Raw genomic sequence first — 25090 nt, forward strand, 5'->3', positions numbered from 1 at the left:
AATGTATGACTGAGGAGAGAGAGTGAATATGTCTTATAAACAGGAAGTTGAAGAGGATATTGATACTAACCGGTGCCCTGCACATTGACTCGGTACTGGTAGCCCCTGTATATAGCCTCGATATTGTTATTTTACTGCTGCTCTTTAATTATTTGTTACTTTTATTTCTTATTAGTTATTTAATGTTTTTTTTGGTATTCTTTCTTAAAATTGCATTGTTGGTTAAGGGCTTGTAAGTAAGGAGTTCACGGCTTGTCACGATCGTTTACGAACGAGACGGACCAAGGCGCAGCGTGATATCCATTCATGTTTATTTAACGAGTAAACGCACAACCAAAACAACAACCGAAACGTGAAGTCCAAGGTAGACAAATAACATACCTCACACGGAACAAGATCCCACAACCCACTAGTGCCAACAGGCTACCTAAGTATGGTCCCCAATCAGAGACAACGAGCTACAGCTGCCTCTGATTGGGAACCACCCTGGCCAACATAGATCTAAACGATCTAGAAACTAAACATAGAAAACACAACATAGAAACTACACACCCTGGCTCAACATTTAAGAGTCCCCAGAGCCAGGGCGTGACAGTACCCCCAAAGGTGCGGACTCCGACCGCGCAACCTAAACATAACAGGGTAGGGGCCGGGTGGGCATTCCGCCTGTTGCGCCCCTGGTCTGGTCTGGAACCGCTGACTGGAGCTGGACCCGACGACGGTGGATCGAACTGCTCTGGCTCCGGAGTGGAGCCGCTGACCGGAGCTGGATCAGGCACCGGTGGAAAAGGCACGGGCCGTGCCGGACTGGACACACGCACCACTGGCTTGATGCGAGGAGCAGGAACGGGCCGAACCGTACTGGGAACACACACCACTGGCTTAGTGCGGGAAGCAGGAATGGGCCGGACCGGACTGGCGACACGCACCACTGGTGCGAGGAGCGGGACTGGGTTCCTTCATTAACCCCCGCTCCTTCTGCTGCCTAACCAGCTCCTCTCGCCGTGCCTCTACACTTTCCTTCTGCTCCCTCTGAACCAATGACCCCCCTAATCTGGTGGCCTCCTCTGCTAAACAGCGGAACCGCTCTATCGCGGCCTCCTGCTGCCTCGTCGTCCACGGCGTGAGCCCCCCCCCCCCTACATTTTTTGGGGGATTGTCTCTCCCCCGTGATCATGGCCTCCATCCCTCTTGCCAGACTCTCGCTCATCTCCTCCCAAGTCCATCCTCTCTCCTCGTCACGCTGCTTGATCCAGGATTGGTGGGATCTTCTGTCACGATCGTTTACGAACGAGACGGACCAAGGCGCAGCGTGATATGCATTCATGTTTATTTAACGAGTAAACGCACAACCAAAACAACAACCGAAACGTGAAGTCCAAGGTAGACAAATAACATACCTCACACGGAACAAGATCCCACAACCCACTAGTGCCAACAGGCTACCTAAGTATGGTCCCCAATCAGAGACAACGAGCTACAGCTGCCTCTGATTGGGAACCACCCTGGCCAACATAGATCTAAACGATCTAGAAACTAAACATAGAAAACACAACATAGAAACTACACACCCTGGCTCAACATTTAAGAGTCCCCAGAGCCAGGGCGTGACACGGCTGCTATGCCCTGGGTTGCTGTGCTGTGCACCAGGAGCTCACACTTCATCATCATGAGATCCTGTGCAGGTTTCCACCTGAGCCACTTTACACAGACGTACTGTGTCATGCAGTGTCAGCCCTCTGCCCCCTCACTGCTGTAACATCCATTACTGACGCATCAACGCAGGTAATTAATAGGAACTACAAATAAACATAAATGCTGGGACAGTTGATATAGAGGGTAAAGTGTGTTTGTATTATTAAGCTGTTGTGAACCACAATGCACTGTGGGTGGTTTAGCTATTATACACTGGTACTATTAGGGACCTTTGGGCTGATAGACAGGTCATCAATATGTAAATGCCTGTCAAGCAGGGATTCAGCTCAAACTTCCCTCCTGGGTGTTAGAGTAAAGTGTATGACTCTGACACACACACACACACACACACACAATTTGTTATTTACTTTCTCAACTCTATGATCAAACACCAGAAATGTAATTTTCTAGTTGCCAAGGAAACAGTTCAATCAAATGAGCCCTCCGTAACACACCACCAGACTCTGCTAATGGTGTCGCTTCAGAAGGCAGAGCTTTGAAGAACCAAACACACACCTGGTTTCTCATGTAGATGATTAAAGAAAAGTAGACTCTAAGCACTGAGTCATTTCGTTGGACTTCGTCCCTCTCCACTGTGACTAACTCATCTTCTAAATAAAAAAGTCAAGTGAAGCCAAATAAAAAAATATCAATGCATGCCAGACACATCTGTTAATGCCTAAAAGCACGCATCATGGATGCAACATGGATGTTTGGCAATGATGATACAGGTTCGTGTTTGTGAAAAAATTATAGCAGTTTGTCCAGACAGCCTCTGACTCAGAACAGCACACAGACAAACTCATAAAATATTCAAGAGAGGTGTATAGGAGAGAAATTACATTTACAGTGATAAAAAACAACAACATGTTAAACTATAAAAGTCTAAGCCATGGGGGGAGGGAATTGGAATTGTTTTAAGACGGTCAAACCGTGGATCATTAAGCCAATTGATTTTGAATTTTAGGACCCCTTTAGGTAATAAAATAATTATAAACTGGGTGGTTAGAGTCCTGAATGCTGATTGGCTTACAGCCGTGGTATATCAGACCGTATACCACAGGTATTACCCCAAAAAATATTTTTACTGCTCTAATTACGATGGAAACCAGTTTATAATAGCAATAAGGCACCTCGGGGGTTTGTGGTATATGGCCAATATACCACACCCCCTCAGGCTTTATTGCTTAAATATACAAAAATGATTTGATCAATATATGGAATTGCTTTAAAATGGTCATACCGTGGATCACTTAGCCAATTGATTGTGAATTTTAGGACCCCTTTAGGTTTTTAGAAAATACAAAAATTATTTGATCAAATATTGAATTTAGCGTACTGCTATAGCACATAGAAACACAGTGAATAACACATTCATAAATGGCAAAACAGTCAAAAAATAAATCATAAGGAATAAGGTTTTGAAGTGTCTATACTATATCTAGGAGATACAGTATAAAAAAGCTCAGGAAATATACAGTGACCTCTAAAAGTATTGGGACAGTGACATGCTTTGGATTTGAAATGATACAATGACTGTCAGCAGACTGTCAGCTATTAAAGTGCAGACTGTCAGCTTTAATTTGAGGGTATTGTCATCCATATCGGCTGAACCATTTAGAAACTACAGCACATCTTGTACATAGCCCCAACATTTTAGGAGACCAAAAGTATTGGGACAAATTAATTTATATGTGTATTAAAGTAGTATTTGTTACTATATTCTATATTCAAAGCAGGCTATGACTAAATGGGCTCCCGAGTGGCGCTGCGGTCTAAGGCACTGCATCTCAGTGCTTGAGGCGTCACTACAGACCCCCTGGTTCGATTCCAGGCTGTATCACAACCGGCCGTGATTGGGAGTCCCATAGGGCGGTGCACAATTGGCCCAGCGTCGTCCGGGTTTGGCCGGTGTAGGCCGTCATTGTAAATACGAATTTGTTCTTAACTGACTTGCCTAGTTAAATAAAGGTTAAATCAAGCTTGTGACTTTGTTGGATGCATTTGATGTTTGTTTTGGTTGTGTTTCGGATAATTTTGTGCCCAATAGAAATCAATGGTAAATAATATATTGTGTCATTTTGTTGTCACTTTTACTGTAAACAAGAATATAATATGTTTCTAAACACTTCTACATTAATGTGGATGCTACCATGATTACGGATAATCCTGAATGAATTGTGAATAATGATGAGTGAGAAAGTTATTTAAAAAAGCATAAATATCATACCCCCCAAAAAATGCTAACCTCCCCTGTTATTGTAATGGTGAGAGGTTAGCATGTCTTGGGGGTTTGATATTTGTGCATCTGTAACTTTCTCTCTCATCATTATTCACAAACGGTTCGAACACTACAGACAGAAGTTGACACATCAACGTTACCGACCTCAGACGAGTCCCGTGGGGCTTGTGGGGGACGTAAAGCAAAACGGAGAACACCATTGTGTTTGTGAGTCTCATCTATCCATAGAGTGGTCATATTTTTGTCAAATTACCACTGCCTCTGCATGGTTCTGCTTCAAGGTGGGGTGTGGGTAGGTTGAGGTGAGGAGGGGGTAAACTGAACTGATGCCTCAGCCTCTAACCAAGCCTCAGCTATCCTGAATGGACAATGAGGCATCAGGTCCACTCTCTCTGCAAACTGCAGAGACAATACCAATACCACTAATGGTGTCAAATATTCAGGCAGATGAGTTTTGACAGGCAGCTTAAGTGAGATAAATGACACAGACATTTTGTTTTCTCTCCCTGCAAAATAAACAATTTCCTCTGTTTGATTTGGGATGAGTGATTCCCTCCCTACGCAGACGGAGAGGTTTCTCGCTTGATTAGGGCACAAACAATCTGCCTAAATACCAACATTAATCCAGATGTTCTGCCTAATCACTAGACCCCTGGTCCATTGAACACACACCCCTGGACAGACACTTAGGTCCAATAATTTGGAATTTTGGTCATAGCCAAACAGTGTACCCCTGGCCAGTGGTTAGAGCGGTCGGACACCTCATGTCCGCCTGGCTGGCACACCCAGTCTGACACACTGATTGTCTCAGTCTTACGGGTCTCCAGTTGAACTCATTACAATGGCTTACAGCACATAAGTGCTCCAGCTACAGCTAGGGGCAGCCAGCCACGCTGCCACGCTGCCAGATCATCAGGAACATGCAGGCCGCACATAGACAAGCTATTGGTGCCTGCCAAGCCAGGCAGAAGGAGCCCCTGCCAGAGCAAAGGTAGAGGCCCTCGGTCCATTCTCCTCCAATGAGGTGTGGCAGATCAGGATCATAGCCGGAACTAAGAGTCTGAACAGACTGGATGGAGACACAGCTGCAGACATTCAAGCACACATAAACATACACATACAGTAGCTATGTATGGGGTGTAGAGAGGGAGAGGAGAGAGAGAGAGAGAGAGAGAGAGAGAGAGAGAGAGAGAGAGAGAGAGAGAGAGAGAGAGAGACGGAGAGAGAGAGAGAGAGACAGACAGACAGACAGACAGACAGACAGACAGACAGACAGACAGACAGACAGACAGACAGACAGACAGACAGACAGACAGACAGACAGACAGACAGACAGACAGACAGACAGAGAGTATGAGAGTATGACGCATCAGACCAGGACAGTGAGGAACTCATTTGAAACACAGTCAAGCTGTTACAGTGAGCAAGACCTGCCCTCTGGTGGGAGTTCTTCAACATCACAACTACAATAGTTATGTTACTAGTTCAGTCATGATATACAGTATGTACTTGAAAACCAATTCAGCACATTTGGGAAAACTCCTGGAAGACTTAATACAAAATATTGTGTAGTGATGTAATGTTTCACTGTATCAGTCTGAAACTTTGCACATACACTGATGCTATCTGGTGGACAACATCTAAATTACATCTAGAATCCTGCATCACTGTCTGGTCTTTCTCTTGCGTTAAATGCTACAAAAAACAACAAAAGAAAACACATGTTTTTTTTTTTTTTATTCTCTTTTACCAGATCTCCTATATTAACTTCACATTTCCACAAACTTCAAAATGTTTCCTTTCAAATGATATCAATAATATGCATATCCTTGCTTCAGGTCCTGTGCTACAGGCAGTTAGATTTGGGTATGTCATTTTAGGCAAAAATGGAAAAAAAGGGTCTGATCCTTAAGAGGTAAAAATAAATAGTTGTGGATTGTTTCAAATCACAAGTGTGTAGGCCTATGCCTATTTGGGAAGCCCGCAATTTGGGCCGCCCATGTTGCAATATGTCTAGCTTGCAATATGTCTAGCTGATTGATTTGCGTCTGTCAGTGAAAAGCATCTAAAATATTTGTGAAGATAATGTGTCTTGAGCATAATTTAAAATGTTGCAACAAGAAGAAGGGGAGGGGTGTGTGGCGAAGATATGGCTTGTCTCGCTCCAGAATACATGTACTCAGCTCTCCAGAATGCACTCAGCTGTCTCCTGCCAATTCTTGCACATTCATTGTTTCATTCTGTGAATTGTTTGACCTTCAATTTATTTAATTCTTTATCAATTCCCCATTACATATGTCACCAGTAGGCCTAGTAAATGTACCGTTAATCCCCATCATTTGGTTACATTCATTTCTATTAATGCATGTATTAATTACAGTCATTTACCTGGCCTGCGGTGTGCAAATGTAGGAACGTGCCCATTTGACGTTGTCTGACTGTCTTAACTCACCACATCCACCACAAATAAGCTGAGCTTCTCAGTCATTTTTTCTTCACCTCACACATTGTAAAGAAAGTGTGTTTTTTTTAACATCTGTTGCAAATAATAGTTCCTCCGTTTTTGAAAAATCTTTCCAACACTCCCGGCCTCGATAATCACCAAGCCTCGACGTGAAAGAGTAGAATGATCTGATGATCCCATATATCCAGAGAAAACTTCATAAAAAACAGCTGTCTGTCCCGAGCTCACTGACATGGGAAACTCTGGGGGCCCTGAATAGGCTAGTTGATACAATGTTGCAAGTTCGCTAGTGACAGCTTCTGGCCAGACCCAGTTGATGATTTGATACAATGTTGCACTTCACTAGCAATAGCTCAAGTCAAAGGGAGGCAGGGAGGCGGAGGAGATGAATGTGATTGAAAAAAACAGAACTTTCATCAGGATATTTACTACTGTTTTTATTTGTTTGCTTTAGGCCTATGTATTTTACTTAGTTAAAGATGGAAGTTATAGGCCTACTGCTGCATTGGCCTATTGTCACGAATACCGCCGAGGCTGCTCCTCCTCCTTGTTCGGGCAGGCTTCGGCGTTCGTCGTCCCCGGAGTACTAGCTGCCACCGTTTGATGTTTTCGATGTTTGTTTGGTCATGTCTAGTTTAGTGCACCTGTTTCGTATTCTGTCCTGATTATGTCACCTATAAGTTTCCCTGTGTTATGTTTTGTAGTTGTGTGTTATTGTCCGCCTGTCGTTTTGTTGTGAGGTTCCGTACTTTGTTTATGAGTGTTTTACGCATTTCGCGTATCAGTTCGCCTCCGTTGTTTCGAGGCCATTTATTTTTGTATATTGTTTATATACTTCAGTAAAGTCGTTTTGACTTATACGCTGTGTCCTGCACCTGACTTCACCACCACATCCACATCAGTACCGTGACACCTATAGGCTCTCTATCTCTGAGTTATATGCGCTTATTTCTTTAGCCCCCAATGGACCACAGTGTATCGATGTGTCCATATGGCAGAGGCTGGTGCTCTCGCTTTAGTTGAATTTTTACTTTTAGATTTGTATGATTAACCACGTGACAATGATTTTGAGAAATGAAAACGTTATTACTTAAATGAAACTGTTCCACAAAAATGCACATATAAAACTGTCACTCAGATCGGTAGATATGGTAGGCTAAATTGTAAGCTTCCCCAAACTTGAAACTCACGAGCTGCCATGGTCTACTATAAGACCCATAAACAAAAATTGTGAACATGCAAGCGTGTGCACACGTAGAAGGTCCCATGAAAAAAACGTGCCCACCTATAGATAGCAAAGGCCCGTCCAACTGATTCGTTCTGTCGCAGACCCTGCCTCAGCCTCTAACCGAGCTTAATCTATCCTGATTGGACATGGCATCAGGTCCACTCTCTCTACACACTTTAGAAACAATACTAATTGTAGTGGCGCAGGCTTCTCAATCAAGTCAACCACAGTAGTCTATGTAAAAAGCAGTGAGTCTGGCGCAAATAAAAACATTCAAAAGTTTATCCGTGTCTCCATCCAGTCTGTTCGGACACTTAGTACAGGCTGTGATCCTGATCTGCCACACCTCATTGGAGGAGAATGGACCGAGGGCCTCTACCTTTTCTCTGGCAGAGGCTCCTTCTGCCTGGCTTGGCAGGCACCAATAGCTTGTCTATGTGCGGCCTGCATGTTCCTGATGATCTGGTAGCGAGGCATCGTGGAGAGAGAGAGAGAGAGAGAGAGAGAGAGAGAGAGAGAGAGAGAGAGAGAGAGAGAGAGAGAGAGAGAGAGGAGAGAGAGAGAGAGAGAGAGAGAGAGGAGAGAGAGAGAGAGAGAGAGAGAGAGAGAGAGAGAGAGAGAGAGAGAGAGAGAGAGAGAGAGAGAGAGAGAGAGAGAGAGAGAGAGAGAGAGAGAGAGAGAGAGAGAGAGAGAGAGAGAGAGAGAGAGAGAGAGAGAGAGAGAGAGAGAGAGAGAGAGAGAGAGAGAGAGAGAGAGAGAGAGAGAGAGAGAGAGAGAGAGAGAGAGAGAGAGAGAGAGAGAGAGAGAGAGAGAGAGAGACTGTCACGGCTTCGGCCGATGCTGCCTCCCCTCCTTGTTCGGGCAGGCTTCGGCATTCGTCGTCACCGGCTTACTAACCACTGCCGCCCCAATCATCATCACAATTGTCTCGTCTTGTCAATCACACACACCTGGTTCCTATCCCCTAATTAGTCTGTGTATAAGTGTTCTTTGTGTGTATAAGGGATGTTTGTTTCCCCTGTGCCTGTTTCATTGATCGCTATTGGAGCGCATTTGTGTGTCAACGAAGGAATAAACTCTGTATTTGGTGATTACCCTGCGCCTGACTCTTTCACCACACTCACCACAGAGACAGAGAGAGAGAGAGAGAGAGAGAGAGAGAGAGAGAGAGAGAGAGAGAGAGAGAGAGAGAGAGAGAGAGAGTGAGAGTGAAAATGATGCATCAGACCAGGAAAGTGAGGAACTCATTTGAAACAAAGTCAAGCTGTTGCTGTGAGCAAGACCTTCCCTCTGGTGGGGGTTCTTCAACATCACAACTACTTCTCTTACTAGTTAAATCATGATACAACAAGGCAACAATAAACATCTCGTCCCCCCACAATAATGTGAATATAATGGTGTAACTAAAGTACCAATAATTTTTGAAATAATTCTATTGACAGTAATTTTGCCAACATATATTTTATTCATTTCATATAAAAACAACAAATATTTTAAAAATCAAAACAGGTGCTTATTTGAACCTTTCCTCACAGGGACTCAAATTTAAAAAGTCCACCACAGTCACACTGTCAGTCCCAGACAGGGCAGAACATCAGGGCCAGACTCACACATCATCACTTTGTAGGCAGCTCCAACTTGTAGGCAGCGCAAATTCATTATAACCAGTTAGGGAAAGTCATTTGGAAGCAGGGTGCTACAGCAACCCTCCACTAGGCGGCAGGGTGAACCTACGACATTTCACTCTTCTCCTCTCTCATCTCCATTCCACCCTCCCTGCCCCCTTTTCCCCCCCAAACATGCTTGCCTGCCTGTCAGTCTCTCTCTCCATTATCCCCCCACCCCCCCTTTTCTCCCTTTCTCTCACCCCTCTCTTTGGCCCCGAGCCCTTCTGCTCTGATTTGTTCCAGACCTGCCACTGAGCTCTTCTTGCCGACTCAACATTCCACAGTTGGAGACGACAACACACACCGTCTCCTTCAACCATCCCTCCCCCACTCTCTCCTCAGTCCCATTCGTCTGGTTTACAGAGCAGAAAAGAGCTGGTTTTGAAGCATGGCTCACTGGCACAACAAAAGTTTCTATATGAAACTTCTCCAAAGCAGGACAGAAATCCAGTCATTTTACATTTTAGTCATTTAGCAGACACTCTTATCCAGAGCAATTAGGGTTAAGTGCCTTGCTCAAGGGCACATCAACAGATTTTTCACCTAGTCAGCTCGGGGATTAGAACCAGCAACCTTTCGGTTACTAGCACAACACTCTTAACCACTAAGCTACCTGCCGCCCTGTCATGACAGGGAGGGAACTGTAATAATAATAATAATATGCCATTAGCAGATTCTTTTATCCAAAGCGACTTACAGTCATGTGTGCATACATTTTAACTGTAGGAGGAGGAATGTTATGAGGAAGAAAACATCTGTCTTTTCCTCCGTAATCAAATGGGAACCCAGAAGTTAGGGTTTTGGTTGATTTCCTGCCTTAAATCTAGTTGTGCTCTGTTAGAAACCAATTTCCTCCCCCCAATAATGTACAACACAAGGTTAAGACATGACAAGGGGAAATAAGATGGATGAGTTGATCTTTCTATTTCTAAATGTTTAAAGATTTCCCTTTTCAAACTAGTACTTTGGTTTTCCTAGCAGTATTTTGCATTGATATAGAGGTTGTTCCCCCAAGTAAGGTTATCTAGTACCTTGTGGAACACACCACAGACAAATGACAAGTTTGTTGCAACATCAAGAACTATAATACTGTACCTGCATGTTGACTCATTTCAGATGTGTCACATTTCAAGCGAATGACCTACAGGTGACCTAAGCTACACCACATGACCAAAAGTATGTGGACACCTGTTCGTCTAACATCTCATTCCAAAATAATGGGCATTAATATGGAGTTGGTCCCCCCTTTGCTGCTATAACAGCCTCCACTCTTCTGTGAAGGCTTTCCACTAGATGTTGGAACATTGCTGCAGGGACTTGCTTCTGTTGGGCGATTAGGCCTGGCTCGCAGTCAGCGTTCCAATTCCTCCCAAAGGTGTTCGATGGGGTTGAGGTCAGGACCTCGCTTTGTGCACGGGGGCATTGTCATGCTGAAACAGGAAAGGGCCTTCCCCAAACTGTTGCCACAAAGTTGGAAGCACAGAATCGTCTAAAATGTCATTGTATGCTGAAGCATTAAGATGTCCCTTCACTGGAACTAAGGGCCTAGCCCGAACCATGAAAAACAGCCCCAGACCATTAGTCCTCCTCCACCAAACTTTACAGTTGGCACTATGCATTCGGGTAGATAGCGTTCTCCTGGCATCCGCCAAAACCAGATTTGTTCGTCGGACTGCCAGATGGTGAAGCGTGATTCATCACTCCAGAGAACACGTTTCCACTGCTCCAGTGTCCAATGGCGGTGAGCTTTACACCACTCCAGCCAGCGCTTGGCATTGCACATGGTGATCTTTGGCTTGTGTGCGGCTGCTCGGCCATGGAAACCCATTTCATGAAGCTCTCGACGAACAGTTATTGTGCTGACGTTGCTTCCAGAGGCAGTTTGGAACTCGGTAGTGCGTGTTGCAACCAAGGACAGACAATTTTTACGGGCTACGCGCTTCAGCACTCGGCGGTCCCGTTCTGTGAGCTTGTGTGGCCTACCACTTCGCTGTTGAGCCATTGTTTCTCATAGACGGTTCCACTTCACAATAACAGCACTTACAGCTGACCGGGGCAGCTTTAGCAGGGCAGAAAGTTGACGAACTGACTTGTTGGAAAGGTGGCATCAAAGTCACTGAGCTCTTCATTAAGGCCATTCTACTGCCAATGTTTGTCTATGGAGATTGATTGCATGGCCGTGTGCTCAATTTTATACACCTGTCAGCAACGGGTGTGACTGAAATAGCCGAATCCACTCATTTGAAGGGGTGTCCACGTACTTTTGTACATATAGGGTATGTTTTCCATGGCTGCAGGTCAGTGTGTATTCATACCACCAACAAACACAAACATTAACATGGGAAACCTAACCATCCGTACCAGTCATGAGACACAGACGTTCACCTACTTTACACCATGTTACCCATCCAAAAGCCAAGGGAAGGAAATGAAACAAAAACAATTGAAAAGTACCTTAGTAATAATGCATGAACAAAGGAGTGAATGCACTGTCCTTTGCTTAAAGTAATTGTCTAGTGAAAATCTCACTTTTAAAAGTTGATATTCTGTTAACTCATAACCAAATAATGTTGTTGACTTATCCTATACTCGTATTTGTGGTCAAAGCTTAAATTGGAGAAAAACTACTTAAAAAACCCCACCTCAAACCTGTATCTCAAACAGACAATGCTGGCCAATCAGTGGTCTACTCGCATATAATGACCGGTATACACCATTCTGTTGTTGTGGTAGGCTCAAACCATTCCACCACAGAAAAGCTGCTTTTCAAAATATTTAATTACCATTTATTTGGAAGGAAAACTATTTCACTCCTATTGTAATTAATTATAGGTGATATTTCATTGAAATCTGGAAACACTGGACAGTTACTTTAAGTAATAAATGTTGGCTCTTCTCATGATGGTGGTAGAAAGTGCTAAAACAAACCCTCTAAAACCCTCTAGAACGTTACATACTGAGATATAATGGGGGTCATATCCTTATCTTCCCCATCACACTGTACCAAGACAACAAAAAACGGTATCAGTCTGTATCAACGTCAAATCCCCCCCCCCCTCTCTCTCTCTCCTACTATATGAGCAGCTGTGGTGTACAGGCCATGGACTCTTTAAATCACTCTAAAATCGTCACTGTAAAATCACTGTCCTCTTCTCTTCCACACTGAAGTAAGGATTGCTTTCCAACCAGCCTCTGCTGACGTGTCAGTTAGAACAGAAGGGAGGGAGGGAGGGCAGGGGACGGGCAACAACAGAAGCTTCACCACAACATCCAGAATTAGAAAAAGGATTCACTACAGCTGCACTGGTTCTGACAAAAAAACACACAAACAAACCAAAAGGAAATATACAAAACAAACCTGAAGTTAACCTCAGGTAAATACTGTCATGGTCTCGATGGAGGTTGTGTGGATATTTGGATGATACTGAGTCTCTTGACAAGGGAAGAACTGGTGCAAAGCCTGAGTCTTTGGCCTTTGGCATCTGCCTTTTAGACATAGTGACCAAAAACAGGAACTTGTTTGAAATGAAATGCGAAACTGACATCAGAAACATTATTGCTATACTACTAAGAAAAGCAGTTCATATTGTAATTTGCATATTATTAACCCCTTTGGAGAATGACTGTTTAAATGGAATTTGATTGGCATCTGCTACGCTCTACACAGCACAGACCTTCAGCATCTTCAACATCTCTTCAAACAGAACAGGGACATAAAATGTAGAAGCAGAATGTGTATCAGTCAGTCAGTGGGTCAGTCAATATTAGGTACTCCCAGGGGGGGTCCTGGTTGGCTGTGCTACTCTGGCTGCTCATTGAGCTCCATGTCAGACACCAGGATGTTCTTCTCGGCCTGTTCGGAGTGGTTGGAGTTGGTGCGGCTGTAGCGCGCCCCCTCGTAAGAGCCCCGGGAGCCCGCCTGGTGCCAGCGGTACAGGTAGATCATGCCCACGATGAGGATCACCAACACCAGGCCTGTCACCATGATCACGATCAGAGTGGGCAGGTGGTCCTCTTCAGCTGAAACAGACAGGGGGAGAGAGAGAGAGAGAGAGAGAGAGAGAGAGAGAGAGAGAGAGAGAGAGAGAGAGAGAGAGAGAGAGAGAGAGAGAGAGAGGGAGAGAGAGGGACTATTTTTTACAGATTAGCATTACAGATTTAAACAAATCTAACATTTCATGACTTGAACAAACAACATAGGATATCCTATCCATACTTACAGACTACTGCCGAAGCCTCAGCACCTGCAACGAAAAAGATAACATTTGAGTTGTGTTGTCAGTTCAGAGATTGCTGTTGTCAGTTTTAAATGAAGCACAGTAAGTGGTCATACATCTTTGCTATCACTATGTACACGTAGAACATTGTCCATATTGTTATTTGTCTATGCTACAGTGTGAGGCCTTCCTTACTGCGTGGCCGTTTGCAGATGACTCCGTGCGTGTGGTTCTTGCAGGAGCCTGGTTTCCACAGGCCAGTGTTGCTCTGGATCCAGAAGCAGGTGTTGGGAAACAGCATGCTCAGGTTGGTGCCCTGCACCTCCCAGTTAGTGAACTTCACCTCCGCACTCTCAGACCACATCAGACTGCCCCCTGCAGGACAACACCAGGAAGAACACACACACACAAACACACACAGTATGGCCATGCCTGTCTGAAGAATACCTTGAAATAGCCCTGGAATACCCTATTGTAAAAAGGTGTGTACAAATCATGTATGTTAATATATGAATGAGTATATGACTAGCATATGTCACTCTGATAGATGACTCTTCTTACATAACACATTAGATTATATGACCTTACAGTACATGATATTTACATGTTTTTAACAGTAGGAATAATCTGTGTATACTTTCACTGTGTACTACCTGAGGAGTTCCTTACCTTTGGAGTTAAAGGTCATACCCAGCCAGGCTCCGTGGGCCTGCTCCTGGTAGCTCTGGATGTGCTCCCATACAAAGCCATTCTCTGTTTCATTCAGGACCGACAGCAGCTGGGCACCCACTGGGGGAGAGAGAGGGGGGTATAGAGAGAGAGAGAGAGAGAGAGAGAGAGAGAGAGAGAGAGAGAGAGAGAGAGAGAGAGAGAGAGAGAGAGAGAGAGAGAGAGAGAGAGAGAGAGAGAGAGAGAGAGAGAGAGAGAGAGAGAGAGAGAGAGAGAGAGAGAGGATCAGATAACCATATTGAGATAATTAAATGCGGTCAGAGAAGAGTTGACAGACAGAGGGAGGTGTGAAACAGAGAAAGAGAGGGATGATGAGAAGTAAAATGAAAGCGAGAAATCAGGAGATAATAAAGCGAGTGCATTTCAATAAAAGCTCAATGAATCACAGCTAATTTTGACTTATTGACATATTTGGTCATGATGTCAGTGCTGAGCACTGAAAGCTCTCTCCATGACAACAGTGATTGAGTGGAGAGAGCTGTAATATACTCTGTGGTCTTTTAGTGTCACAATGTGCATGTGAAGTGTCACATATAGAGACTGTTTGTATTTGTATTTGTATTTATTATGGATCCTCAAGGCAGCAGCTACTCTTCCTTGGGTCCAGCAAAATTAAGGCAGTTATACAATTTTTTAAACATTACAATACATTCATAACAGATTTCACAACACACTAAGTTTGTGTGCCCTCAGGCCGCTACTCCACTACCACATATCTACAACACAAAATCCATGTGTACGTGTGTGTATAGTGCATATGTTATCATGTGTGTGTAGCATGTGTCTGTGCCTATGTGTGTGTTGTTTCACAGTCCTCGCTGTTCCATAAGGTGCATTTGTATCTATTTTTTAAATCTGATTCTACTGCTTGCATCAGTTACCTGATGTGGAATAGAGTTCCATGTGGTCATAGCTCTATGTAGTACTGTGTGCCTCCTATAGTCTGTTCTGGACTTGGGGACTGTGAAGAGACCTCTGGTGGCATGTCTTGTGGGGTATGCATGGGTGTCTGAGCTCTGTGCTAGTCGTTTAAATAGACAGATCGGTGCTTTCAACATGTCAGTACCTCTCACAAATACAAGTAGTGATGAAGTCAATCTCTCCTCCACTTTGAGCCAGGAGAGATTGACATGCATATTATTAATGTCCAAGGGACAGCCGTGCTACCCTGTTATGAGCCAATTGCAATTTTCCCAAATCCCTCTTTGTGGCACCTGACCACACGACTGAACAGTAGTCCAGGTGCGACAAAACTAGAGCCTGTAGGACCTGCCTTGTTGATAGTGCTGTTAAGAAGGCAGAGCAGCGCTTTATTATAGACAGACTTCTCCCCATCTTAGCTACTGTTGTATCAATATATTTTGACCATGAAAGTTTACAATCCAGGGTTACTCCAAGCAGTTTAGTTACCTCAACTTGCTCAATTTCCACATTATTTATTACAAGATTTAGTTGAGGTTTAGGGTTTAGTGAATGATTTGTCCCAAATACAATGCTTTTAGTTTTTGAAATATTTGGGACTAACTTATTCCTTGCCACCCATTCTGAAACTAACTGCAGCTCATTGTTAAGTGTTGCAGTCATTTCAATTGCTGTAATGGCTGACGTGTATAGTATTGAGTCATCCGCATACATAGACACCCTGGCTTTACTCAAAGCCAGTGGCATGTCGTTAGTAAAGATTGAAAAAAGTAAGGGGCCTAGACAGCTGCCCTGGGGAATTCCTGATTCTACCTGGATTATATTGGAGAGGCTTCCATTAAAGAACACCCCATGTGTTCTGTTAGACAGGTAACTCTTTATCTACAATATAGCAGGGGATGTAAAGCCATAACACATACGTATTTCCAGCAGCAGACTATGATCGATAATGTCAAAAGCCACACTGAAGTCTAACAAAACAGCCCCCACAATATTTGTATCATCAATTTCTCTCAGCCAATCATAAGTCATTTGTATAAGTGCTGTGCTTGTTGAATGTCCTTCCCTATAAGCGTGCTGAAAGAATGTTGTCAATTTGTTTACTATAAAATAGCATTGTATCTGGTCAAACACAATTTTTTCCTAAACTTGACTAAGGGTTGGTAACAGGCTGATTGGTCGGCTATTTGAGCCAGTAAAGGGGGCTTTACTATTCTTAGGTAAAGGAATTACTTTTGCTTCCCTCCAGGCCTGAAGGCACACACTTTCTATTAGGCTTAAATGGAAGATATGGCAAATAGGAGTGGCAATATCGTCCGCTATTTTCCTCAGTAATTTTCCATCCAAGTTGTCAGACCCTGGTGGCTTGTCATTGTTGATAGATACCTCTTCCACACTTACTTTACGGAATTCAAAATTACAATTCTTGTCTTTCATAATTTGGTCAGATATACTTGGATGGGTAGTGTCAGCGTTTGTTGCTGGCATGTCATGCCTAAGTTTGCTAATCTTGCCAATGAAAAAATCATTAAAGTATTTGGCAATATCAGTTGGTTTTGTGATGAATGAGACATCTGATTCAATGAATGATGGAGCTTTGCCTTTTTTCCCAAAATGTCATTGAAGGTGCTCCATAGCTTTTTACTATCATTCTTTATGTCATTTATTTTTGTTTCATAGTGTAGTTTCTTCTTATTTTTATTCAGTTAAGTCACATGATTTCTCAATTTGCAGTACGTCGGTTGTGCAGCCTGACTTATTTGCCATTCCTTTTGCCTCATCCCTCTCAACCATTCAATTTTTCAATTCCTCATCAATACACAGGGATTTAACCGTTTTTACAGTCATTTTCTTAATGGGTGCAAGCTTATTAGTAACTGGGATAAGCAATTTCATAAATGTGTCAAGTGCAACGTCTGTTTGCTCCTCATTACACACCACGGACCAACAAATATTCTTTACATCAACAACATAGGAGTCACTACAAAATATATTGTATGACCTCTTATACACTATATTAGGCCCAGTCTTTGGAACTTTGGTTTTCCTAGATATGGCTACTATATTGTGATCACTACATCCGATGGATCTGGATACTGCTTTCAAGCACACTTCTGCAGCATTAGTAAAGATGTGATCAATATATGTTGAGGATTTCATTCCTGTGTTGTTTGTAACTACCCTGGTAGGTTGACTGATAACCTGAACCAGGTTGCAGGCACTGGTTACAGTTTGAAGCTTTTTCTTGAGGGAAGGAGTAGGAGTAGGAGTAGGCACAGTGGCCGCAGACACAGGTACCCCTGGCGACGAAGGTGCAGGAAGATCAGGCTCCAGGGCGGCGAAACTATTCGTTGTTTGTATCCGCTCCGGGCCTCTCATTGGGAGTATAGACTGCTTTGCGGGAGGCCGCTGTCTTTGGCTTCCATGGCTTCCATGATTGCCATGCTCCTCTTGCTGTGCTCCTTTGACTCCGCTATCAGATGGGGGAGGAGAGGCAGGAGATGGTTCCCCTGGCAAACGAACTCTGGGCAACACCGGCCAGTCAAATAACGACAAACGACAAGGCGGAGATGCATCCAACAAGCGCGAACGCCGTCCAGCCACCGGCGTAGAAAAGGTAAACATTGCACTCTGTGTTTTCCCCAGTTTCTTACGTAGGCTGGAGACCTGCGTGATCAAGGAAGCCACCTTAAGCCTATAATCCTCGGCAAGCAAACAATAGCCGCATTGGAACTCTGAGTGATCCAGTTTGTCCCGAAACGAAGCGTAGTAGATACAGCTCCTACAGCGCTTGAACCGTTCATTTACTTCTCCAGACAAAGAGGGCTCCATTGGAAAACTAATCTAGAACTAACTTTGTTAGCTTGATGGCTAGCAGCTTAGCTAGGTTAGCGGCTCTTTCAAGCAGTTAAGCGCGATTCCGGGACAAGAAATAGTGGTCCTAGCTGTTAAAAGCTAACCGCGTCGTGGAATCCACTGTTGTGTGTCCCAAATGGCATCCTATTCTCTATAGGGCTCTGGTCAAAAGTAGTGTACTACATAGGGAATAGGGTGCCATTTGGGACACACCCTATGTGCATGTATAGTGTCATGTATAGAGACTAAGGAGTGTCTGGCTGACTAAAGGCATGTCTGGACTGTGTGATTGGCAGGTGACAGAGTGTCCTCCTTACCCTTCCTGCAGGAGGAGTGGGCGTCGGTCTGCAGCCGGAGGTTCTGCAGGTTGAAGGAGTAGCAGTGGTTCCTGAAGGGCACCCAGGCCCAGTCGCCCAGAGAGTGAGGGCACTGTCCTGGGTAACTCCACTGGTGCACCACAGCCTCCTCTGGTGGAGAGAGAGATAGAGAGAGAGAGATCAGGACAGGGCCTACACATATATTGTATTATCCTATTGATAAAACACACACACAAACATGCACACATACACAGCTGCACACATACACACACACACCTGTATTAATCTGACAGATGGCAGCGTCCAGTTTAGCGTCACAGGGGGTCATAGTCCACTGCCCCACCGTGGTCATGTGACCACATCCAGACAGTGTATTAGGCTCCCCATCCCGCCAGGCAGTGTAAGTCAGGTCCTCCTCGCCCAACCAGCTGAAGCTCCGCCCCTGAGTGTGGAACAGAGGAGGAGTTAATCATAATATTCTGACACCAAGTCTTACCTCATTGGTCAATCTAGTTAAATCAATCTTTGAAGATCTGATTATATCAATGTAATATTGATTTGTAGTGATACAATTATCTCACCCTACATTTTACCATGTTGTTGTATCAAAACAAACAAATAAAGATCTCATAGGTGTGCATAACTCCTCCTAGCTTGTCATGTCCAGGGCCTCACCCCAGAGTTGTAAAGGCCGATCCATGCTGGGAGGTGTAAGCTGTTCATCAGCAGGGTGAGGTAAGCATGTTGGTAGGGGTCTCTCACTGAAGCCAACGTCCCGTTCAGAGACTCGCACACATGCAGCGCCCCCGTCCAGTCCAGACGCTTCTTCACTACGCGGTACGACACCCCACCCAGCTCCAAGGCTCCCAACAGGGAGGAGGGCAGGAGGGCAGGGCCAGAGGGCAGAGCTTGGTCTAAGGAGACAAAGTTATATCAGCATATAAAGGAAAGTGTTTCTGCTGACTAAACACAACTGTTTAATATATCAGTACCATGTAACAGATTCACACAGGAATGCTTGTCTACTACACCATTCACTGGTTAGTTATGTTATGCACTGTTGCATTGCGAGTAGCTGTGCTGTTTAGAGTTGTGACATGTCCTGTACCTTGTTTCTTCTGGCAGATGTAGCCATGTTTCTCCATCTCACAGGCCCGGGACGCCCACATGCCAGTATTCTTTGCTGGGTTCCCATGGATCATCACCACACAGTTACCCTGTCAGATGTCAATGATGTCATCAACAATGGACATGACAAAGACTGGACCACAGACCAAGTGTGTGTCCCAAATGGCACCATATTCCATATATAGTGCACTACTTTTGACTAGTGCCCTGGTTCTAAAGTAGTGCACTATGTAGAGAATAGGGTTCCATTTGGGATGCAAGACTGGATTAATACAGAAACAGATGAGACCAGGGTGGTATGTACCGGAGTCTTGTTGTGGAGTGGTCCACTGTTGTCCAGGGGTTCTCCAGAGGCCCAGTTGGTGTAGCTGAGGAGTCCAGGATGAGCCCACTGGAAGTGGCCTTTAGAGTCAGACGTCAGCCCCACCCACAGGTCAAAACTCACGTTGGACAGCAGAGTGGTGACAAATGCTATGGGAGACAGCATGCATTATGTTATTCAGTGCTTCCCAAACTTTTTCACTCATCATTGGGGATCTGGGCATTTCTGACAAGTTATAGAAAGCTCTCTAAGGTCTGCAATGACTGACATGACAAGAGCAAAACTGATGATGCACTACTCAATTTCGAAATTGTGTAATGCATTCTACTATTACAACTTTCAAGAGGAATTTGAAAGCCCGACTGAGTAAGTTTTGCGTATGTTCATCTCACCCTACCTCTCCGCCCCCCCTCTGCCGACCGCGCGACAGTTTGGGAACCACTGACGATATTGATGGTGTATGTGTGTGTGTGCCCTTGTGTGTGTGAAACCGTGCGTGTGTTTGTTTGTGTGTGTGTGCGTGTGTGCGTCAGTTGAGAATAAAACTACCTTGCTCCACGTGATTAGGCACCACAGCCAAGGCTCCTCCCTGTGACTCACACATGAGCCTGGCTCCTGACCATGTGGCCCTCCGGGTCTGCTCATGACCAAACACCTTATAACACTACACACACACAAACAGGAAGGTGAGAGGTCAGGTCAGGAAGGACAATCATGCTCTCACACATAACATAACCCAGGAGAAACCACTACCTCAGGTGAGAGGTCTGTTTGAGATCTAACGTGAGATCTGATCACAACTGAGTGGCTAAAATGGAAGATCAAATCATAACATATCACAGTAAGTCACATTCATATAACTTTCACATCTTTATCAGTACAGTAGGAACTACATAACCCAGGAGCCCTACCTTGTGCAGGAAGTGGGCCCAGCCATCGGGGCAACCCGCGGGGGGCAGGGGGATGGATGGTGTGGGTGGGATGGTGCCTGTGACATTCACTCTCTTACAGATGTAGGGCAGGTCTGAGTGGCATTTCTGATCTGCCCACTCCGCTGTAGAACGTTTTAGAATGAAATATGAAATATTGTTAAAAGAACCACACAAAATATGCTATTTACGAAACAAACTGTACAGCATCCCAGAATCCTCACCTTTGCTGACTGACATGTGGACACATTTGCGGTCACGGCTGAGTGGGTGTGGCCTGCTGAGAGCCCAAGACACATAGTTGAGCACAGAGTGGTCTGACCAGCGGAAACGGCCATCGTTCTCATACGTATGAAGCCCCACCCACCAGTGGTCCCCCTCTACCTTGGTCATCTGCAGGTGAGAGAGAAAACATACATGACCTCCAGTAACATGCAGTGATGTACAGTACAGCACAGACTATTGGCTTGGATAAAACAGCACGTCCATCCATGTGGTGGTTGATGGTTGGTACCTTTTGTAGAGTTATGAAAGTGCCCATGTGGATGTTTAATTCTGTCATGTTCTTCATGAACATGAAGTAGCTATAAAAGGGTTATAACGTTGTTTTTTTTTTATAAAGGGTTATAAAGGTTATGTAGGGCACCTTGTTCAGTGTGTTGGCCAGGAAGGCATCCTCCTCAGCAGTGGATGTGTTACTTTGTGAAGGGTGATAAAGTTGTTATTATGTTTTTATAAAAGGTTGTGTGTGGTACCTTGTGCAGTGTGTTGGCCAGGAAAACCTCCTCCGCAGAAGAGTGGATGGAAGCCAGAGAAGCATCGAACCAGGAACAGATCCTCTGGGCTTGGTCCCACGTAGACCGGTGGTCAAAGAACTTATACTCTGCTTCCTGGAAGCCCACCCACTCACTGGCAGTGGGGGCTGGGGGGAGGAGAACGAGCGGGAAAAAAAGAAGGAGAAGTTGGTGCTAGTTGGGTTATGATGGGAGACTATACAAATAACAGAGCCAATGAGAGAAGTGTTGTTTATAAACTGACCTTCAGTGGGGTTTGGATCCTTATCAACTTTTCCTGAAAACACAAAACGCCAAAGTGGTCTGAATTTATAATTCAGTGCATTACAATGATGTTAGAGCTTTTTAATGGAAATTCCAAAACCAAAAATAGTGAACATTCAATTTCCAAAACATTGAAAATATTCCATTGTCTCTGTCAGGTCCACATTGGGTAAACATCAACAGAAAAGGCGGGAAGGCAGGCGACAAGCTTAGGTCCAAAACAAGCCCATAGAAACACATTGGGCTTAGTTGGGGCTTATTTCGGACCGATTTTGTCAAGACTGAAACCTCTCGCTTTGCCTCTTCCTCTCTGACCTGTCTCTATCTGAGCCTGAAAAAACTGGCGCAATTGATTATGGTCATTGTAGTTAATGACTATGTTTTTTGCGCTGAACTAGGTTGAATATGTGGCTCGTTTCAGGAAACTAGGTGTATGTCGTGTGTCACTACTTCACAGGAGAGGCATTTGAACGTAAACATTGAACATTTGAACGTTTTTTGGCAGAAATGCCTTCTGGAACATGTGAAACTTCATATGCCTTAATAACAAACTTGCATGCCATCTGTAAATATGAATACAATTGTTAAATTACGAGCCTAATTGGTTTAGCCACGGAAAAAGACAGGAACCTTCCCGCTAGCCATGATTGGCTGAGATAAGGGATGGGCCGGACATGCCGAGAGATGAGTTCGGATTGGTCTGCCATGTAGCAAGCTTCTGTCTATAACATGAGCTGCTCAGTATGTGTAGGTAATCCTTTCTAACGCGGCTTTTTAAAAAATATATCTTGAAGAGCTGCAAAAGTGTTGCTAATGCTCTCCACTTTCTGGAGTACCGAGTTTTGAAATCAGAGGAATGTCCAGTGGAAGCAGAGTATGATAGCTAAGGAGATGAAGAAAATGTTGGCGTTTGATTGCAAATATGCAGAGTGTGTCGAAAAGAGAACACACAGAAGGCTGTTGTATAAAACACCTGTTTCCGGATTACATCTTCAAACTGAGGGCAACCATGGCATCCGTGACAGAGAGGGAGACGCGTTCATCCATGTATATGGGTAAGACAGTCTAGCTAGCTACATTTTCAGATATTATGCGTTTCTAATTTTGTCAGAAAGTCGTTTTCATAGCAAGTTAAAGTGTACTGTTAGCTAGCTAGCTAATGTTAGCTGGATGGCTCGCTAGCTAACATTACGTGTATGATTTGTGTAGTAATATTATTTGTATCTCAGAGCCATTTGCATTGCTAGTTATAGCCTAATGTTAGCTAGCTAGCTAACATTGAACCTAGCTGGTTAGCGTTATCTACCTGCAGATTCATGCAGGGTAGTAACATTATGAGTTGGGATTATGGTTCATTGTTTAAATAGCTAGCTAGATGTCTAAACAAAAGACTCCACTATGCAAGTAACCATTTCACTGTACCGTTTACCCTTTCTGTATCCTGTGCATGTGACAATAAACGTAGATTATATTTTATATAGTGTGTGTTTACCAGAGACGGTAATGTGAGAACAACATGACCTGCACCAAAGTCAAATTAGGATATAACGTTAGGCCAATGAGACAGTGTCCAAGTTCTAAAATTCTCAGGTAGAATGCCCTGCTTTTATTTAATCACACTCACAACTGTAAGCTATTTTCTGTCATTAGCTCACCATTAACTTGTAAATAATTATCTTGTTGTGAGTTTATTTTCCTGTAATAATGAATACAAATTAGCTAAAGTTAAGACGTTGTCAGCTACTGTATATGATATGGTCATTATTTGAACTGGCTAGCCAGCTAACTTAAAGTTAGCTCGCTAGCTAACAAGCTAGAAACAAACCAAACATTGTTTAGAAAGTTGCTTTTATTTGCCTGGTTTGTTAGATTGACATATACTAAATTCACTTTTAAACGGATGGGTTTATTGGTGTTAAAATACACCAGTTATGCTATTTTGGACCACCAGGCTGCTGATGTCATGCAGCCTGTCGTTTTTGTGTTTATACTTTTTCATAACGACAAGTTTGATGTCGGAAGACAATAGAATGTTCATGATGTCACTGCGACAACTATCTACAGACATGTCGATAGACGTATTATATACCCGCCTTTAGTCTTGAAATCTTTGGTTGTTTAGTACACTACCGTACTCACTCTATTTAGCACATGGCCTCACATGTGAATCCTTAAAGAGATGGGTGGGGCTAAGGCTTAAAAGGGTGTGAACGATGCTGAATGGGTGTAGACAAAGAAGAGCTCTCCAGTAGGTGTACCAAAATATACAATGGCCATTTTCTCAAAAGTGGTGTTACAAGTTTATCAACTTCCAAAGCAGAATTACTTTCCCATTGTTCCTCAACTGTAGTGTATGATATACCATTTTCTAGCTCTGAGTCCTACTTTTATCCAATGTAAAAAACACAATTTCAAATTTTGCTACATAAGACCGAATTGAGCCGATCGGTCACATATTTGCTTCATGAAAACTACAACTCCCTTCAGCCCAACATCCCACATAGTTATTGACTGTATATCTCGCCTGTATTATTTGATTTCTCTCTAGAGAAATGGCGCATTGGGCTCCCAAAAAAAACGAACTAAATGGAATTCAAGTAATTGTACCGATGTCGGACAATTTTGTTTAATAACTGAGATTTTTTTTCTCAGATTAATCGCTCAGCACTACATAACACAGAATCGAATATTCAAAATGAAAGCTTTCAGGCAATAACAAGGGCCCCTTGTGTCAGTGTCTCTATTGTGTCTGTATACAGCAGTAGCACTGCTTTGTGACTGTATCTGTGTCTATGTGTGGTTCTGTTGTCTTGCTGTTACCTTTGGGGATTTTGCAGATCCAGTCCAGTTCAGAGTCACAGTGCATGGCCAGCCAGGTCATGGTGCCCAGGTCTGCTGCTGCACACTGACGGATGTTGTAGTAGTAACGCCCAAAGTTCTGGTACGTATACTGACATACGGAGGAAGATGGGTTGAGATGTTACAAAAGTAGCTACAAAGTAGGTAGCTATATCTATAAGCTTTGAGCCACACGTATATGGTGCAAGAGGCTGTGTGTTGTTGCAGCTGGGCTGTAGCTATCATTAAATGAAGGTTGCTGTGTTAAGCTGGGTCAATAATAGATAGTGCTGTGGTTTGGCTGCTCTAATTAGTTCCATAGACATGCTGTGAAGTAATTCTGTGGCTGGATGACTGAATGGTGATGCTGTGACTCACGGCCTGTCCGTCGCTCCACTTCCAGCTACCATTGTCCATGGGGTTCCTGCGGTTCAGCCCGATCCAGAACCAGTGCTGCTCATGGTCCTCTGACTCCCTGT

The 25090-nt window shown here is 44.0% G+C and overlaps 1 protein-coding gene across 1 annotated transcript in view; it reads right to left on the reverse strand.

Moving 5' to 3' along the window:
• Window positions 1-11478: 11478 nt before the first annotated feature.
• LOC121570209 (C-type mannose receptor 2-like) overlaps window positions 11479-25090 on the reverse strand; it is a 40473-nt gene continuing 26861 nt past the window's right edge. The window contains exons 14-29 of the mRNA XM_045209656.1: window positions 24990-25086; window positions 24594-24723; window positions 21754-21786; window positions 21471-21637; window positions 20940-21108; window positions 20698-20840; window positions 20336-20450; window positions 19769-19935; window positions 19445-19553; window positions 19012-19250; window positions 18613-18778; window positions 18337-18486; window positions 14183-14302; window positions 13709-13888; window positions 13517-13540; window positions 11479-13316 (exon numbers count right to left, since the gene is read on the reverse strand). Of these exons, the coding sequence (XP_045065591.1) occupies window positions 13096-13316; window positions 13517-13540; window positions 13709-13888; window positions 14183-14302; window positions 18337-18486; window positions 18613-18778; window positions 19012-19250; window positions 19445-19553; window positions 19769-19935; window positions 20336-20450; window positions 20698-20840; window positions 20940-21108; window positions 21471-21637; window positions 21754-21786; window positions 24594-24723; window positions 24990-25086 (2230 nt within the window). The 3' untranslated portion in view covers window positions 11479-13095. The remainder of the gene's footprint in view (window positions 13317-13516; window positions 13541-13708; window positions 13889-14182; window positions 14303-18336; window positions 18487-18612; window positions 18779-19011; window positions 19251-19444; window positions 19554-19768; window positions 19936-20335; window positions 20451-20697; window positions 20841-20939; window positions 21109-21470; window positions 21638-21753; window positions 21787-24593; window positions 24724-24989; window positions 25087-25090) is intronic.

The sequence above is a fragment of the Coregonus clupeaformis genome, chromosome 30, assembly GCF_020615455.1.
Source record: "Coregonus clupeaformis isolate EN_2021a chromosome 30, ASM2061545v1, whole genome shotgun sequence".
In the NCBI taxonomy this organism is placed as follows: domain Eukaryota; kingdom Metazoa; phylum Chordata; class Actinopteri; order Salmoniformes; family Salmonidae; genus Coregonus; species Coregonus clupeaformis.